Consider the following 17,998-nt stretch of genomic DNA (forward strand, 5'->3'; position numbering starts at 1 on the left):
CCACCCCACCCCACCCGCTCCCACACAAAGGCGATTGCGGGTTTGGAGTCGCGTCTCGAGTCCCTGGCAGACTCCACCCCCAATAGGGGCGAGGTGGTGCTGACATCCGACCTGGAGGCGCTGCTCACAGAGCACGCCCACGAGTTGGACCTGCACTTGGAGCGGCTGAAGGGGGAGATGCTGGCGGGCATTGGGTCCAAGGTGGACCGCGAGGAGCTGGCGGGTGTGGACGGTCGGCTGTGTGGGCGAGTGGAGGGGCTGGAGGCGGCGCTGCTCAAGGGCCTGCGGGCGATCAGTGACAAGGTGTCGGCGGCGCTGGGGGAGAAACTGGACCTGCTCAAGTTTAATGAGTTCAAGTTGCAGGTGTGTGTGTGTGGAGGAGGGTGATGGGAGGGAGGGAAGGGTGAGAGAGGGAGGGAGGGAGGGGGCTCCGCAACGCGGCGTGCAGGTAGTAACCCCCCCGGGCAGCAGAAGGCAGTATACCAGTGATCATCCTTACATTCCGTACGCCTCTTCTTAACTCACCCCCCGCCTCCACCCGAACCACACCTCCTCTAAAACCCCCCCGTCCCTCCCGCTTCCTTCTGTTCCCCCCCTTTTCCCTTCCCTTCCCTTCCCTTTCCTTTTCCCAGGTACGTGCCATCCTCGCTGACGTGGAGGACCGTCTCCGCGACTGGAGCCCTCTGGCCTTCGGCACCAAGTCCCAGCTGGCCACCGACCACCTCACTGCGGGCACCGCCGGGGCCCCCTCCTGCCTGTGCTGCGACTCCCGGGTTCGGTCCGTACGGGACCTGCGGGCGATGGGCTTCCGCGAGGACGACCGGATGTTCACTCCGGACAAGTTACCGCTGACGGACCCGTTGCTGCCCTCGATACAGGTGCGTGGGTGTTGGGGTGTGTGGTGTAGGTGTATGTGTGTGGTTGGGCTCCGTGATGTGTGGGTGTGGGCGGGGAAGAAGGTTTTTTTGGGGGACCGTGGAGCCACGCTTCTCCTCAGTGGGTGTGTTTGTGTACCTGATTTGTGATGTCTGAGCCGCCGCCACGCGAGTAGAATGCAAGGGTTGTGAGGTGGTAGAGAGCCGAGGGATCTGAAGGAGGAGGGCGGAGTGGGGTGATTGTGGGGAGGGAAGTTACCCGGGTGTGCTCCACTCGGTTAGGGTTGGGACCAGGGGGAAGAGAAGATGACCCAACGCGGGACTCTGCTTGGGAACGGGGTGGTAGAAAAAAAGCACCCATAAAGGAAAACCTGACCACTTTTTTCCCCTCACATACTTACATACTTACATACTTACATACATACATACATACATACATACATACATACATACATACATACATACTTACTTACTTACTTACTTACTTACTTACATACTTACTTACTTACATACTTACTTACATACATGCGTGCAGGGAAACCGGGCCGCCAGCCTCGGCGCCCACATCAACGCCCGCCTCACCAACCGCATCGCGACTGCCGACGCGAAGCTCCGGAGCACCAACAGTCTCATGGAGATACTGCCTTCGGGGCCCATCGGCAGCAGCGGTGGCGGCGGCGGCGGCGCCCCCGGCAGCCCTGGTACTGCACCTGGCACCGCGTCTAGCGCTGGCGGCCTGGCGGCGGCGGTGGACGCGGGTGGCTTTGCGTCGCTGCCGCCACAGCAAACCCGGGAGGAGCGTCTCGCCTCCGCCGGCGCTGCTCGTACGGCATCCGCCCGGGGTATCAGGGTCAAGGTGGAGACCGTGTCGGGGGGAATCATGAAAGGGCAGTTGCCGTCACGGCAAGGCACTGCGAGTGGTGGCGGCGGCGGCGGCGGCGGCGGCGGAGGAGGAGGAGGAGGAGTCCACACGCCAGGTAGTAGCGGCGTGGCGGTGTCGGGGGGAATAGCGCCTCCGCGTGCGCCGCGGACACCGGTGGCGGCGGCGTCGACGGCGACTGGGTTGCCGCAGCAGCACCACCAACACCATCATCACAACCAACATCATCATCATCATCACAACCAACACCATCATCACAGCCATCATTTGGCGGCGTCGGCCGGCGCTGGCATGATGGCGGCGGCTGCCGCCGCTGGCGCGGCGGCGGTGGCCGCGGCCGTACAAGGCCACGACGTCGCCGCACTGCGGCCCATGTCACCATGGCGTTCGGACTCCCCGGGTCCGGACCTTAGCCTGGAGACAGGGCAGATGGCGCTCGGCGGGGGCGGCAACGGCCTTTGAGCTTGATCAGGCGCGTGGTAGTCCTCTTCTTGAACTTTTTGCCGTTACGTTTGCTAGTGTCGGTAAATGTTAGTTGGCTTTGACCTTGCAGCTTGCAGGCTCGACATCGTGCCTGTCTGTCTGTCTGTCTGTCTGTGTGCATGTTATGGCGCATGTGCGTATTTACGTATGGGTGTTTATGGCAGGCCAATTTAAGGTGGGGAAAATTGGCGAGGCCCCGACACGGTGAAAACCAAATAGGTGGTTCCGGGCCGGGTCGAGGGCCCAATAGCTGTACTGTTTCTTGGCCTCGCCACCTCGCATGTCTATATGTATGTATGTATGCGCATATGCAACAACCGGAAAGGTGCTTCCTTTTTTGCTCCGAACGCCGAAAGGGATATCTTTTGGGGGTGCTGTTTTTGCGGAGATGGGACGTTTGGGATTCGGCCGGCTTCCGTGTGTATGTATGTATGTATGTATGTGGATTGGCGGGATGGGGTCCGCGAGGGGCTTGTAGCGGTACCCGTACGCAGATGTGCACGTGGCGGGTAAGTAAACGGGTTGGAGCTGGCGGGCGGAGAGTGTGTGTGTGTGTGTGGAGAGGGGCCCGGATTTTCGCCGTGGGTGGGTTTTGGCAGGGGAAGAGAGGAAAAGTTTCCAGATGGTGGGAACCGTCGTACTGCCGCACAGCAGTGATTTCGGAGCGAAGGGAGTCCTTACGACCTAAGAATCATCACGTCTACTACATCTGCTTTTTGCTGGAACCTGGAAGCGGATTCATGTTTTTTTGTACATGTTCGTCGTTCGTTGGATCTCTGCACACACAAGGAAAGCCGCATACGGCAGAAACGGAACGCATTTTCTCAGGTCTGGGGATGTCGTACGTCGTACACGTCGTACATCGAAGTGCCTCACTCCCCTGGTTTGTAAACGAGAACGCTGTGCGCGTTTGTAAAAATAACCGCCCAGACTTTTTGTAAAGCCCACAACGTCAGTCCTTACTTCACGCTAATAGTCACCAGGTTATGTCACGGATCGAGATAGATCAGTGGTCCACGTCAGACATCTAGGACGCGTTTTCAGCACATCTTCATGGGTACATAGTTAACTTAGGGTTTCCGTGGTGATGCCTTCACGTGTTGGCCTTGTTGCACAGTTATACGATATCGTGCGCCACTCGTTGGGGGATTCCTCTAATAACCCGTTCCTAACTGATGAATGGTTACGATACGCGATGTAGGAGGTTTCGGAGCCAAGTTCGCGCACAAAAACAAAAAGGCATTACTCGTGTGTGGCTTTCCTTTCCTGCTAGACCTGCTTATGTTGTCCTTCCTCCTGCCTGACAGCCAGAGACTGCTTCAGAGAAGTGAAAAATCAGAAAATCGCCTCGCCCCGCGCTGCCAAGGAAGGAAGGGGGACGGCCGTAGCAAGAGAAACTTTCGTGTGACGCATCGCCAAAAAAATATCACCGTTGCCTTAAAAAAGCAAAAAATGGTTTTAATCCGCAGGCAGGTGATCACAACAAGCCTCCGGTGCCTACATCCTACATCCGTTGACTGCTGGGTGCCCAAGGCCCATGGGCGCATGGTACGATGTACGGTGTACGACGGCCACACACGCCGTACAGGAAACATACGACAAACCCGCATCGCAGCACACGTACACAAGCGTCCGTCCGATAATAAAGAAAGGGGATGAGGGCTATTTCACGTCTTCTAAAAGGGCTCACGGAGACCACCACATGCAGCTCACCACAGCGACCTCCACCTCCACCACCTCCAAAAGCACTCCACACGCACTGCTACTACGGAGCTTGATTCCTTTTGTATTCTCCACAACGCATCATCAACCTCCCTCAACACAGACACAGAGACACATACACACACGCACACACACGCGCCCCCGCACCACACGCACATAGCTAGCAGCATGCATGGTACGGGGTATATATGAGGGGCCCCCCTACCCCGCGCACATACCGCACCCACCAAACCTCCCCCTTCTTCCCTCGCGGGCCTCTAAATCCCCTTTAAAATATTAATAAAGAGATACACCAAGCTGTATCCTAATCTGTATCCTACGGCACCCCAGCCGTTTCCTCTCCCCCCTCCTCCCGGTTTTCAAGAGGGCGGCGGACCTCCTTTTGCGGGTACGTTGGCGCTCTGGTCGGGGTTAGGCGGGCTCTGCCTCTCCAGATCCAGAAGCGCCAGTCGTACGCGTTCCGTGATGAGGCGCCAGGTCTCCTGCTGCTCAGCCAGACTGGGGGAGTCGCACCGACAGGTGAGGTCGGCGAGCTGGAGGGGTTCACCTGGGGGGGGGGGCCGCCGGGGAGTTGTTGGGTGGTGGGGTGGTGGTGGTGTGTGTAATGATTCCAGATGGTGGCGGTTAAAAGCTGCTGTTGCAGCAAAGATGAAACGGGTCGGCGACGGAGGCCTTGGAAAGCGGCATCGGATCCAGCAGAAAGACAGAGCCCTCCCTGGCGTCGAGGGTGCCTCCCAGCCAGCTGCCCTCCCTTCCTTCCCCCCCCAACACGGCCCTCGTCCCGCTCCGCTGCACCGGGCGGGCCCAGCCGGGCCCACCGCCTTGCTGGGTATGCGGGGTGCCCACGGCGCCTAGGGACGCCGGGCGAATGGGAGGAGAGGACCACATGATTGGGATATACCCCGGGGGCCCCACCTTGCGACGCATGGAGGCTATCTAACCACGTTCACTCGCATGGAGGCTATCTAGCCCCTGCACACGCTCACCCCCCCTTCTCTTTGGATGGAGTATCCGTCTATCTCTGGTATATATATATATATATATATATGAAAAGAAAAAATATATATATATATATATATATATATATTTTTTCTTTTCATATATCGCCTGTGCTTCGTCATATCGTATTACCCCCATGCTCCCCTCCCCTGGCCTACCCGCCCCGCCCCTACCCACATCACCTCACCTATGCGCACTTCCACTTTATGCCCCACTGAGAACCCCCCTCCGGACAGCGGCAGCACGCTGCCCATGTTGGAGTGGTAGAAGGGCAGCACCACGGGGTCCCTGCCGCCGGTCAGCTGCCGCGCCTCGCACACCAGCTTGCCGCAGCCCCAACGCAGCGGCCCCAGGCGGCCGTCGTAGTTGATGCGGCCCTCCGGGAACACGTGCACCCACTGGCCCGAGGCGAGCGCCATGGAGGCCAGGGACACGACCGGCTGGTGCACACCTGCTGTGGGTTGGTGGGTGGAGTGCGATGAAGGGGAGGGGGACGGGGGAGGAGGAAGAGGGGCGGATGAAAAGGGGCTTTAGTAAGGGCGGGTAAGCTGGAGGGGGGAGGGGGAGGGGGGGAGGAGGGGCAGGGAGTATGGCGGATGGAAGGGGGGAGAGGAGAGTGGATGATGGGAAGGTGTAGGCTGATGAAGGGGGAGGCAGAGACGTCATGGCAGAGGGCGGTGATTCCGGGACAGTAGCTTGAAAGGGGTGTGGGGGGTTGGTGGGGTGGGTTGGGATTGGGGGCGAACCGACTTGTAATATATTGAGAAAGTTCGGATAGTCCGGGCTCTTTCCCCCAGATGGACAGACAGACAGACAGACAGACAGATAGACAGATAGACAGACAGATAGACAGACAGACAGATAGACAGACACGGCTCCCCGGCACCTGCCTTTCCCTCGCTCCACAGGAAGAGTTTTCCCGGAGAGAAAGAACTGCCTTCGGAGATGAAAGGGGAGGGAAGGAAGTTTGAGTCAAGGGAAGGGCCAGAGGCTGAGCTAGGGGAAGATCATCAGCGGCATCAGGCAGGGCAGCAGTCCAAAGCTGGCGCAGCGCAGTGGTCAACGTAGCGGCGGCGTCCATCCATCCGTCCATCCATCCATCCATCCATCCATCCATCCATCCATCCATCCATCCATCCATCCATCCATCCATCCATCAGTTCATCGGACCACATGCAAAAAAAACTGCCTTTGCTGGGTTACAGGACGTGAGAGACCGTAGGTACTCAGTGATAGAGAAAAAAAATAGAGCTGCGCGAGGCGAAAAATCATTTTTTGATCCTCCGTTGAAGTCATGGCGGGGATATGTTGGTACGATGCTCACGCTGTCGTAATGTTGTGTGACTTTCCTAAGGCACTGGAATATGACTCCAGAGGGACGTAGAGGAGGAGCAAAAGGTGCAGCGATCACGCAGTGGTTAGATAAATGGTAACATTGGAACCTTAGCAAGGTTGGTAGACCCAGAGGGGGAAGGGGCGGCTGGAAGGCTGCTGCTTGGCGGAGGAAAGCAGGTTGAGTGCTGGAGGCTCCACCCACCGAAGGAGCTCGTTCTTGAAACAGACTTCTTTGGCACACAGCGACCACCGCACGTGGTTTTGCACAGGGTCCATCCACAGCCACGACCATGGCATGATGATGCTGAGGACGCCAGGGTCATCAAACATGCTGCACATCGGAAAAGGGCAGGGAACCGTCATCCAAGGCGGGCACGCTGTGCAAGACAAGCATCATACTTGCCTTGTATGGTTGCAAACTGTCAAGACGCCAGCGGTGTTTTGTCGGTTCTCTATCACATTGATGAGTCGGTCCTGGTTGATGATTTCGGTCTTGTTGAGCACGGTGAGTATAAGCCGCGCGAAACTTGACACAATGCCTAGAGTTATAGATCGGCCTAATGAACCCCATGGCGGCGCAAGAACTTCTTCTGCGAGTTTACGTGAAGAGGAAGCTTCCTCGGTCGACATTCTAATCGCAAAAGAACTACCTGTAAGTAGAGCCCTACTGTTAAGCTTTGCACTAAATGCGGTATGACAACACAGAATACGTTTCGATGCGCGCACCATGCCGTTTTTACCGTTAAACACGCGACCAAATCCAGGTGCAACGGTAAACAGAGGCTGACTCGCTGATATTAACGTATCCCACGAATCGACTGTTGTTTAGGGAGTTTGGGCAATATCCCTTGCAAGTTCACTGGGCGAATCTGATATTCCGTTTTTGGAATAAGCTGGTTAAGGCGAAGGGCACCGTGTACCATCATTGCTTCAGAGAGGAGATACGTTTGGCTTTAATTTCATCCATGGCATACGATGGTTGGGGTTCGAAGGTTCTGAAGATACTCGAGATTCTTGGTCATGACATGGCGGGTGATGAGGATGTTGAGGCTAGAGTTGATGCGCTCACGTCATGTTCGTTGGATATAGGCCAGTTGATGCAGGAGTTACGCGGGCGATTTGATGACGATTGGGAGAGTGAGCGACTAGAAATGGATCCTAGGACATTTGTTTCCGACAACAAACAACCAGGGGTGAAATGTGCCGGTACAAGCAGTGGATGGGGTTGCCTAAGCACTGCACTGGATATATTTCGCCGAAGCAACATGTCACGCTGATGCGTTTTAGGATGTGTGTGTGGCCGCTTGCAGTGAATCGTCCTCATGGCAGGGAAAGAGCAGCGCGGTGGTGTCGTGTATGTGGGAACCGTCAAGCAGTTGAGGACGAGCGTCATATTTTGCTTGAGTGCCCTGCGTACGCGGATATTCGCACCAAGCTATTTGAGCTTGGAGTGTCTCCCGAGGACCGCATGATAGACGTTATGGGCGTTGAGAACCAACGCGGACTAGCACATGTTTTGGATCATATCAGAAGATGCAGGTTACAATTTATTGATGATTAAATATGTTTTTTGCAGTAAGGTTAATTTACTACCTTTATATGTTCTTGTTTCCAGTTCGGCGGTTCATGAGCCTCTTGGCTCGTTTGGACCGTACAAGCTCGAAAGCTTGTAACACAAAAACGTCAAACGTCATATTAACGTAGCTCCAGGCATTACCAATAGTTCTCGTAATCACACAAGAACCAATAAATAGTCTATGCTAATTCGTCCATTCCTAGTGCATGGAAAGCTCTTGCTACCAGCCAGGCACTCGAACGCAAAGTTCATTTATTCTACATAAGGCATGTTGATGGCATTTAATATGTGGTAAACATTTATGCAGTCAATTTGCGCCCTTGCGGAGAACTGCAGAACCGTCGTTACACCGGGCGCCAGCACTTCAGCTGCGCTGGACTGAGTTGTTCGCACAGCCCGCCTCCCAGCCATCGCCACTTACCCTCGTCACCCACTCCGATCCGGGACCCGCCCAAGTTGTGCCAACATCACACGGTCACCGCCCCTGCAACGGGCCGCTGGAGCCTTCGCTCTCGCCCTCGCCCTCGCCCTTGCCCTCGCCCTCGCCCACAATAACAATGACAACGACGACGGCTATGAAGAGCCGCTCCAGAACCCAGCTTCACTTGCACGAAGTCCACCCAAATCCGACCCACCATCAGCCCATCAACACCCCGCTCGCCCCACGGCATTTGCGTTCGATTTTTCAGAGATCTGCTCTCGCAATTGAGTCATACCATCCGAGATCTGTTTGATCAATGATTCGATTCTCCTTTTCCACACATCCACGAATCCGAAATCCGAAATCCGGCGAGCGCTGTAGGGTTTACGAACTCAAAGAGGAACTAATCACCGATGTGTCTCATCCATGCATGCCATCCCATCCTTTATCTAGGCAACATGCGTATATTCATCACGCAACACGTTAGTTCCCCGCATTAGTCTCCCTAAGGGAAGGGGGGAGCTGCAGCAGTTGGTGCTGAAAACGTCTGCAGTCGAACGAACCTCGCTTCTTCCCCCCTTCCGGCCTTCCCACCGACAGCCCGCACATGACTATTTGTAAGGTAGTCAACCCCCTGGCCTGTGTGGTGCCCACCTCCATGCAGCTCCAGGTAGGTGACTTTCCTCAAGGCCAAGTTCGTCATACAATGTACGACACCGCACCTAAGAGCTTTAGTAAAGTGATAAAGCACGGCAAAAACGGGGTCGCAATGTTGGTGTCGGACTGTGAGAGTTGTTACAGCAAGTAAGACCATGCATATTGCTTTCTGGAGCATGTAGCCCGATGCTGGCATGTCACCGTATGCCCGTACTGCCATTCGGCTCGTGGCGCCCTATGAATCCGGCGGTGCATCACATCCCCCGACCGGGGGTGCAGGATGTGGCAGCAGTTGCAGATGGAACCGATGGCGGAGGTGGCGAATTTGTATGCTGTTCACGGGTTTCCACGTGCCTTGTTCGGCCACGGCCTTGTGTCGGCGCCCTCCGGCCGGCCACGTTCCGGGACAAAAAAGCGCATCTAAACACATTGGACAATCCAGTATTGTGGCACCTTGAACGACTTGTACGGCGATGTGCGGAAGCTGCGGCACCTCCAAGGGCCGCTGGCGACGGCGCTGAAGCACAGCAGCCCGCTGCTTCATTGGGGCCGTGTGGGGAATGTCATGCTGCCACTTCCGTTGCCAGTACGGCACTCCGAAAACAGCTCCGAAAACAGCTATTGCTGCACGTCATGGCTATCAAGTTGCATTTGCAAACCCTTACGAAACCTGGTATCACGTCTCGAGGTGCAGGTGAGCTGGTTCGGAAATAGGAAGGGGGGCGGGGCAGCCGAGGCGGGTGGGACGACGACGATGGCAGCGAAAGCTGCGGCTGCAGAAGAGACAGTGGCGTTTCTGGGGAGTGCCCCCAGCTGTTTTTCAAACCTATGGATGGCGGCCTGCAAGTGCGGGCTGGTGGCGGTAGAGGGTGCCGCCGCCAGCTGCGGCAGTAGCACGTTGGTGAAGGCGCTCGGTGGCAACGGCCTAACAGTGAGACTGCAGCTAAGCAGCTGGCCGGCGGGGAGCGTGTTTCACGGTGCCCGTGGCGCCGCCGGCGCCGTACACCCCTGCGCCGCCTGTCGGCGGCACGCCGCCGCCGCATTCGCCAACCCTGCCGGCCAGCGGCGCCGCTACCGCTAGAGCTGTTGCTGCTATTGCGGTGCCACGCGACCCCTCGCGGTGTCATGGGGTACAGCATGGTGGTGGATGCACGGGGTTTCGGAGCGCAGCTACAGCTGGTTCCGGCGGAGCAAGATCCGGACCTAAGTCATCCGGATCCGGATCTAGCTTGCCAAGTGAGGGAGCTGCCGGCACGTCCGCAGACCCTCCCTGTAGCTGAGGGCGCCCAAGCAGCCAGGCATTCGGGGTTTCGGCGCGGCTTCACGGCTAAAACTGGAACGGCCAGCAGGTGCGGTGTTAGCGCAACAGGTCATTGAGGGAATATCTGCTTTCGCCTTGTTGCGGCTCAAGGCAAGCTATGGGGACGAAGGCTCGGAGGCGATCAGTGGGCGTCCACCGTTGGCAGGCAGTGTTGGTCGCCCTTGGCAGTTCCGTGTATGTGTTCTGAGGGGACCGGTTTTGCGGCGCTGGGCTCGAGACCGTCGCGTCTTTCCGTGAATCTTCTGTTTTGGATGGAGCAGGGAGTCTGGGCATTGTGGGTCGCGGGATAACCGTTGTGCCAAAGCCATTGCTGGAGCAGGCCGTACGGGACATCGTTTCAAAGGACAGAGAAGGTGGACGAGATTTGGGCGGGTGTTGTTATCCTGATTGAAAAACGGGGATTTGGTATGGAGGTGAAGCCTATGGGAGCGCATGGTTTGCGCGTTCGCGGGACATGGAAGCGAAGCCTAAGGGCAAAGGCAGCTGTACGGAATGGACAACATCCGACAAGCTCACAAGCTTGGCGCAATTAAGAACTCTGGAAATAATTATGCTGGTGATTACACCTTAGGAAAGAAACACCGGCCGTGGTAGACGACGCCCAGGCCCTCTCGCGATGGAACCATTATACAGGACTCCGCGCCCGGAAAGGTTTTCCACGAACCGATAAAAAGGCAGGAACGTAATCTTGTAACATTTACGAAATCATGGTATGGTTCGGTGCATGTCTCTAAGTCCAGAAGAGCTTTGAAGTTCACTAACCGGCAGTACGGCAGATCCGCGAGGACCATCTCAATTGCAGTGAAAGACTGCCGCACAGGGGATATTTTATAACGCTGTGGGACGCTGACTTCTGGTTACTTTAGGACAACAGTAGTGTCTGCTGTCCTCAGTTTCTCCAAAATGCAGACCAAGGCTTTCACCTCGGCGCGGCCGCAGCGTATGGCTGCGCTTAAGGTATGCTTCACGAGCACGAAATTAGATTGGATCCGGCTATTGTTATTGGGTAGGGAAAATTTAGGGCTGAAATGGGTCGGCGCTACACGCGAAAGAGCTATGATTGTAATGTGTGTACGCCGTCAATTGTCTATCGTTGTTCAACAGTCAGCATGCAGTCATTCTCGGCAATCGGATCCGCCTTAATCGCAGAAACCATTTTGCCGGGCCGAGGCTCATCGACTATATAACGACTGCCCTTACCGACAGTATTATGCTCTTAACCAGGACTTCGATGTGTGTTTTACTCACCTGCGTCCTGAGATCTAGGTCCTGCTTCCTGCGCAGAAAAATGGTTCTAGCTGCGCATATGATGCTCAGCACGTTCCCCAGTCCTTAGCGTGCTCCACAAACGAGCCAGGAGTTAATATGTAAACATTATTGTTATTCTCTTGTGCCTCTTGTGAAAGTTACACAACCCCTCTTCCTCAACGTCTTTGCTTCCCGCATAGGCCCAGCGTGCCCCCGCGGTGACTGTGCGTGCCGCCGCTGCTCCAGCTGTGGCCCCTGCACCGGCCTCCAGCTCCAGTGTCGATGAGCCACTGATGCTGCGCGCCCTGCGCGGTGAGAAGGTGGAGCGGCCGCCGGTGTGGATGATGCGCCAGGCCGGCCGCTACCAAAAGGTGTACCAGGACCTCTGCAAGAAGCACCCCACGTTCCGCGAGCGCTCGGAGCGCGTTGACCTTGCTGTGAGTCACAAATATCAGGACGATATTCCCTTGTTGGGTTTTCGTTGCCTGGGATCTGAGTATTGAACCCAGCCCTGGGTATATGATGCATATACCCATAGGTATATGCGTCTTACCCCTTTACGTATGGTACTGCTATGGACTGTCTGGATCACAATAAGCCCATTTGTACTACTTGTTTCAGGGGGTGAAGGGAGATCCATGTGTTCTTACTATCTAAAAACCCCACCTCCTGGGGACTTGATGGATTTGCCGTGTGGACTTACCGGCCCCAGCCGTAACCCACATCGGCAGATGTCGCTTTCGGCTGGCTTACGGCGCAAATTAAGGCCACATCCGCTCCCGGGTCCAACAAGCTGTTGGAAAGAGCTATAGATGGGAGTGCTGGATCTGCGCCCAGCTCAGGCGGGAGCAGTTCCATCGGCCTAGGGGCAATAGGAATGCGTCCTCCTTTGGACTGCGCGTGTGTAGACTTAAGAGCGGGGAATTTTCTGGGCGTATTTGTTGGCTTGCCACTGCTACCGATATGGTTGCCGCTGCAGCCATGTGTATTGTACTGATAGTATGTCACATTCGTCCAAAGTCGTCGCGTTGTGCAAAGCGGTATCATCCAAAGGCGTGTTGGGCTCTCGCGAGCGACACGTTGGGTTTGCTCCCCACATGTGGAACGCACCTTTCTAAGAGCACCTGCCGTGTCCATCTCCCTAGCATCATAACCTGTTCCTTTTCAATTTTCGACACCTATGTTCGTTCCATTGGTCTGTGTGTTCTCACTCGTCCCCTTCTCATTCTCGCGCCCTCTGTCACCAGGTGGAGATTTCTCTGCAGCCCTGGCACGCGTTCAAGCCCGATGGCGTCATTCTGTTCTCGGACATCCTGACCCCGCTGCCGGGCATGAACATCCCCTTCGACATGGCTCCCGGCCCCATCATTATGGACCCTATTCGCACTATGGCGGTAAGCGACGTCGTAGACCTGCTGTGATGCGGTAGTGTCTGGTATATGATCTGGGTCGATCTGGGTCGGCCTGGGGTTAGCTGGCATTTATTTGGGTCAACCTGGATTGGCCTGGTGTTGTGGTAAAGTTTGCCCCTTGACGGTGAGCTGCAGGTAAAAAATCACCTATACGATTAAATCTAAAAGAGAATTTCATGCTCTGAACCTTCGTGCCTTTTCATTCCCTACAATCGGATGATCTTACTCTGGGTTGTCCGCGCACTTGTCCCCACAGCAAGTAGAGAAGGTGACGAAGCTGGACGCGGACGCCGCCTGCCCCTTCGTCGGCGAGTCTCTGCGCCAGCTGCGCTCGTACATCGGCAACCAGGTGAGTGAAGTGGCTTTGAGGTTAGTAGCTGTCTCCGCGTCTTGTCTGGCCATGTTGAAGTCGAGGAAGGACGCTGGTCTTTGCGAGGAGTGGCGATGGGAAGAGGTGCGCACTAGTTGCCAATAGCTGCCTAACCTTGTGCTTTCCAGCTTGAAGGACACGTGGGCGACACCTTGAGCCTGCCCTGAACTGGCAGCGCAGCCTCATGAACGACGTCTTGTGCTTTGTCGGACTTTTGTTGTTGTACAGGCCACTCTGCTGGGCTTCGTGGGTGCGCCCTTCACCCTGGCGACGTACATTGTCGAGGGCGGCTCGTCCAAGAACTTTGCGCACATTAAGAAGATGGCCTTCTCCACTCCGGAAGTGTTGCACGCGCTGCTGGACAAGCTGGCGGACAATGTGGCCGACTACGTGCGCTACCAGGTGCGTCGATGTGACTGTGTAGGTTTAAAAAATGTGCGTTCTGGATGGCTGAGTTTACGTGAGGTTGCGTAGGTGATAAGTGGTCGTCTTATTGTTATTGAGAACTTTAGACATTGCCACCAGCTGAAAAGTTTCAAAAGCGCAACGGTGAAGAGACAGGCCCAGCCATCTGCTGCGGAGCGCAGCTTAGAACACATCCGGCTCCTAACCGCCGCTAGCGACTCCGTTCCGTCCCTGTCTGAAATCCAGCATCACATTGAGCATTGACCTTGAACATTGCACCCGGTTCCAACAGGCCGACGCGGGTGCTCAGGTGGTGCAGATTTTCGATAGCTGGGCTTCGGAGTTGCAGCCCCAGGACTTCGACGTGTTCTCCGGGCCGTACATCAAGAAGGTGATCGACAGCGTCCGCAAGACACACCCCAACCTCCCTATCATCCTTTACATCTCAGGTGGGTGGCATCCGGTGGTCTTGGTGATGGTTCTCCGTGGAGATGGAGCAAATGAAGTGCGGGAATACGAAGAGGAGGATGGGAGACACGAGCCTTGATCTAATCCCAGAGTGTTGCCATTATCTCCTTGGAAAAGCTGGAGTCTCCTGCCCTTGTGTCTCAGTACGTCCTGTCTGCTGAATGCGAAGTGAAGACGGATTTCTTTCCACGGGATGTTGTGTGCCGTATACGGAGTTGGTGATAGACTGTTTACTTAAGGGGGCAGTCTTCCTGCATTCGCAACCTATACGCAAGGGCTCACGATTTCCCCGCCGACTCCCCCGCCGATCTCCAGGCTCGGGCGGTCTGCTTGAGCGCATGGCTGCCGCGCAGCCCGACATCATCTCTCTGGACCAGTCGGTGGACTTCACAGACGGCGTGAAGCGATGCGGCGCCAACTTTGCCTTCCAGGTGTTGATTTGGGGACGTTTGGGGGTGGATACTTGGGCGGACGGGTCTGACATGGAGGCCGAGCACTAGGCTCACGTCGGCGACATCCTCTTCAGTCTGCTTATTTTCCTCGTCCTGGCAACCCTGTTTTCATTTGGCCCCATTCTGGGTCCCTTGTTCCCCGACCTTTATAGGGCAACATGGACCCCGGCGTGCTGTTCGGCTCCAAGGACTTCATCGAGACGCGCGTCATGGATACAATCAAGGCCGCCCGATCTGCTGGCGTGCGCCACATTATGAACCTTGGGCATGGTGTGCTGCCAGGCACTCCAGAGGACCACGTGGGCCACTTCTTCCACGTCGCCCGGACCGCCCACGAGCGCATGTAAGGAGCAGGAGGCGGAAAACATGTCAGGAGTTGACCTGCTCTGACCATGGTTGAACAAAGGCTGGTGTTCAAGTGGCAGTTGACGGGGAAGGAGGGGCGAGGGAGGATTCAATGCGTGGAAGGTTCTTGTATGAGAGGTATGAGGGCAGGAGACTCTGCCGACGTCCGCTACGCCAACGAGTTGGCACAGTGTGCTTTGGATTAGGATGTGTTAAATGTTTGGGTGGTAATCGATGCTTACTAAGGGCTCACAGAGCCTTGCGTTCTCGTTGAAATGAGACAAGGTCGCAGAGCCTCTCGGGTGGGCGTGTGTTTTTCAGAGGAGAGCAGGATGGACGCGGGAGCTTACGCGAATGAAGTGCTGAGGGGGAAATTAGGACGGTTGTGACATCGGACAGGGTGGTATGTGGTGCAGGGCTGGAGCGGGGTGACGGGCTGGGTTTGACTTGACCGGACCAGCGCTGAAAGGGTTTTACCGCTTGGTATCTGCTCAAAACATTCACATGCGCCAGCAAGATCATTTCATTGTGATTAGTTTACGGATGGGTGGGGTTCTAATCAGCTATAGAAACGGGCGTGTTCACCCACATAGCCGTACGTCGCACCACCGCCGCTTCTGTGCCACGCACATCGAGTGTGTTGAGAATTTTGACTGCCGGAATCATACGGTGGCTACGGAACGAGACAAAATACGTGCGACCCCGTCACGGACTCACATGGATTCCGTTCACATGGACGAATCTTGATAGTCGGAACTCGATTTTAACAGACAGTACGTTGACGCTTTGTGGGGCCACGTCTCTTCTCCATGCTCCATGGGTGAGCCATCAACGTGGTGTTGTCCTTTTGTAAGACTGTCGTGGGAGGTTTATTCAATATTTTGCTTATAACCCATCCATATCTCAACGAATCAGAAATCAGGTCAGGCACTACTGGTGCAGCACGCACCAATGTCCCCGGGATCGAGACCTGTGAAGGTCGAAAATCCTTCCGATGGTCCGATGGTGGAAGGTTAAAGTACCCCGAGTTGATCGACAGTGTTGACCTGGGATAAAGTTGGCTTGCGACCAGGAATGGAGCTGGGCCGCCGTTAATCCGGCAGATTCCGTTGGATGCCGGTGGTGGGTGCGGAACCTGAGCGATCCACTAAGAGTTGACTAGGGTGATTAGATGAGGGTGTCCCGAAATACCGGGGAAGGCAGGGTTTCGCCAGGTAGCGGCCACGGGTGAAGATATGCCCCCCTGTCCCACACATCCAAGCCATCCAGGACTACTATGGCACGCCCCCCTGTCCCACACATTAGGGATTACCTTGGAAGGCAAAGGGAACACGCGTCGTGGCTCTATTTGAGTTCCGACTATCAAGATTCGGCCTTTCAGTAGTTTTCCTTACGTAATAAGCTCAGGGGAGCCTTCAGGCCTGTGAACTTACTGGGGACCTGCTAGCAGGGAAGGAGGTTACCTCCTCCTGCCACCTCTGATACAAATTTGCGGACAGCTACAGAACCCCATGGTCCACTAGCTGTTGCTTCTTGCGTTCTCCTTGCATTGACTCACCGGATTGCGACCTCTATTCCAAACATCCTTATGCAAGCCCTGATCCAAACATAAGTGAGTGTACGCCTCGTAAAACTGTGAGTCAACTATTGGAAAGTCATAAGTGAGCTAGCAGAGCTAGCGAACATCCTGACAGTGAGTCGACCGCCTCGCGTCCGAAACACGTCCGCTGACCTGGAGCCCTGTATATTCGTTTGCCGTCCCCCACACAGCCCACAAACCCGCCGATGCATGCTTCCATAATTCACGCGATCAACCGCTGCAAGGATGGTTACATCTGGCGACGGTAATTGATTTGTATTCCAGAAAAGTGCTGCGCCAGCCCCCAGCCGCACAGCCAGCCCCTATCAGTCTCCTTTCAGTTCCCAGTCCGCCCACCTCTCCAGCCTGTCAAACCCCTGAGACCCCTCGTCACGGACCAAAACAACCCCTCCTTGGCCCCCTCTGCTTCTTCAGAAGCATTATGAGCCAGTGAACGGACGCGCGCTAACAGTCAAACCTCCGAAAATAAAACGAACCCAACATCTTCCCACCCAGGTTGCGTGACCCCCCGAAGCCCACACATCTCCCTTATCATACCTAAGCCGGGTCGCGATAGGATATGCCGTACGACCCTCCCATCCGCTTACAAGGTACCCCCCCCCCGCCAGGCTCTCTCTCTCCCCTCCTCTCTCTCGCTCCCTCTCTCTCTCTCTCTCTGCCTCTCTCTTTCTCGCTCTCTTGCTCTACACGGTAGCTAACCCACCTACTGATACATCGGTATTGGTCCTACACTGCTCACGCATCCAAAACGCTCCAGGGGACCTCTTCCCCCGCCCACATGGGGACCACTTCGCTGTCCCCAAACACGTAGCTGTCGGGCACCCGCTGAGGCTGACGTACAAGCGTTATTCGTTCAGTGTTTCGCGGCAGGCCGTAAAAGTCCGGTCCATGGAAACTGGAGGTGACAACATGTTCACGTTGGGAGAATAGGTGCAGGAAGAACCGTTAGGGAAAGTCCAATTAAGCGGATGGTGCGGGAGTTAGGAGAGTCAGGAAACTGCCACGCAGCAGCAGCAGCAGGAGCGGGAGGGGGAGTTCGAGCGGAGCTTTGAAAGGAAGGGGAAAAAAAGGGATGATGATGATAATAATAATGATGAAGATGACGATGATGACAATGGTGATAATGTTGATGATCAATCCTGGTTACCTGCGGGGCAACACTATCAACAGGAGGCGGCGCTAGGCGGGGAGGGCGGAGGAGTTGGAAAGAGCGAGGGGAAGGACCTGACGAACGCCCCAACGCCCCACCCACCCACCCACCCACCCACAAACCTGCCCACCCACCCACCCACAAACCTGCCCAACGCCCCAACACCCACCCACCCACCCACCCACAAACCTGCCCAACGCCCCAACACCCACCCACGTCCAAAACCCCACTCCATATAAACGCTGCTCTCTCTCTCTCTCTCATACACACACATACACA

General features: G+C 55.8%; 5 protein-coding genes across 5 annotated transcripts in view; 3 read left to right on the plus strand and 2 right to left on the minus strand.

The window, feature by feature from the left end:
• VOLCADRAFT_89383 (uncharacterized protein) overlaps positions 1-2,217 on the plus strand; it is a gene marked incomplete at both ends in the record, with an annotated part of 11,587 nt that extends 9,370 nt beyond the window's left edge. The window contains 3 exons of the mRNA XM_002948925.1: positions 31-363; positions 633-878; positions 1,411-2,217. Of these exons, the coding sequence (XP_002948971.1) occupies positions 31-363; positions 633-878; positions 1,411-2,217 (1,386 nt within the window). The remainder of the gene's footprint in view (positions 1-30; positions 364-632; positions 879-1,410) is intronic.
• A 2,102-nt stretch (positions 2,218-4,319) lies between these two features.
• VOLCADRAFT_89384 (uncharacterized protein) lies at positions 4,320-6,633 on the minus strand (the record flags this gene model as incomplete). Its single annotated transcript, XM_002949027.1, has 5 exons — positions 4,320-4,507; positions 4,779-4,811; positions 5,147-5,413; positions 5,846-5,955; positions 6,497-6,633. The coding sequence occupies 5 exons, from the start codon at positions 6,631-6,633 to the stop codon at positions 4,320-4,322; spliced, it is 735 nt and encodes a 244-aa protein (XP_002949073.1).
• A 1,523-nt stretch (positions 6,634-8,156) lies between these two features.
• VOLCADRAFT_89385 (uncharacterized protein) lies at positions 8,157-10,660 on the plus strand (the record flags this gene model as incomplete). Its single annotated transcript, XM_002948926.1, has 6 exons — positions 8,157-8,161; positions 8,892-8,961; positions 9,228-9,642; positions 10,012-10,184; positions 10,225-10,297; positions 10,458-10,660. The coding sequence occupies 6 exons, from the start codon at positions 8,157-8,159 to the stop codon at positions 10,658-10,660; spliced, it is 939 nt and encodes a 312-aa protein (XP_002948972.1).
• A 453-nt stretch (positions 10,661-11,113) lies between these two features.
• On the plus strand, positions 11,114-16,202 carry urod1 (uroporphyrinogen decarboxylase chloroplast precursor). Its single transcript, XM_002948927.1, has 8 exons — positions 11,114-11,226; positions 11,718-11,954; positions 12,765-12,911; positions 13,186-13,278; positions 13,528-13,701; positions 13,997-14,153; positions 14,488-14,603; positions 14,777-16,202. Exons 1-8 carry the CDS (start codon positions 11,173-11,175, stop codon positions 14,969-14,971), a joined length of 1,173 nt encoding a protein of 390 aa, XP_002948973.1. The 5' UTR covers positions 11,114-11,172; the 3' UTR covers positions 14,972-16,202.
• A 1,500-nt stretch (positions 16,203-17,702) lies between these two features.
• Positions 17,703-17,998, minus strand: part of VOLCADRAFT_120698 (uncharacterized protein) — a gene marked incomplete at its 3' end in the record, with an annotated part of 5,290 nt that continues 4,994 nt past the window's right edge. Inside the window, exon 10 of the mRNA XM_002949028.1 lies at positions 17,703-17,729. Coding sequence (XP_002949074.1) covers positions 17,703-17,729 — 27 coding nt within the window. The remainder of the gene's footprint in view (positions 17,730-17,998) is intronic.

This window comes from Volvox carteri (genome assembly GCF_000143455.1).
Source record: "Volvox carteri f. nagariensis unplaced genomic scaffold VOLCAscaffold_12, whole genome shotgun sequence".
NCBI lineage: Eukaryota > Viridiplantae > Chlorophyta > Chlorophyceae > Chlamydomonadales > Volvocaceae > Volvox > Volvox carteri.

Coding starts and splice junctions, on each gene's coding strand:
- urod1 (XM_002948927.1), top strand. CDS start 11,173: ATGCAGACCAAGGCTTTCACCTCGGCGCGGCCGCAGCGTATGGCTGCG. Junction 12,912..13,185: donor ACCCTATTCGCACTATGGCG/GTAAGCGACGTC, acceptor TTGTCCCCACAG/CAAGTAGAGAAGGTGACGAA. Junction 14,154..14,487: donor TATCATCCTTTACATCTCAG/GTGGGTGGCATC, acceptor GCCGATCTCCAG/GCTCGGGCGGTCTGCTTGAG.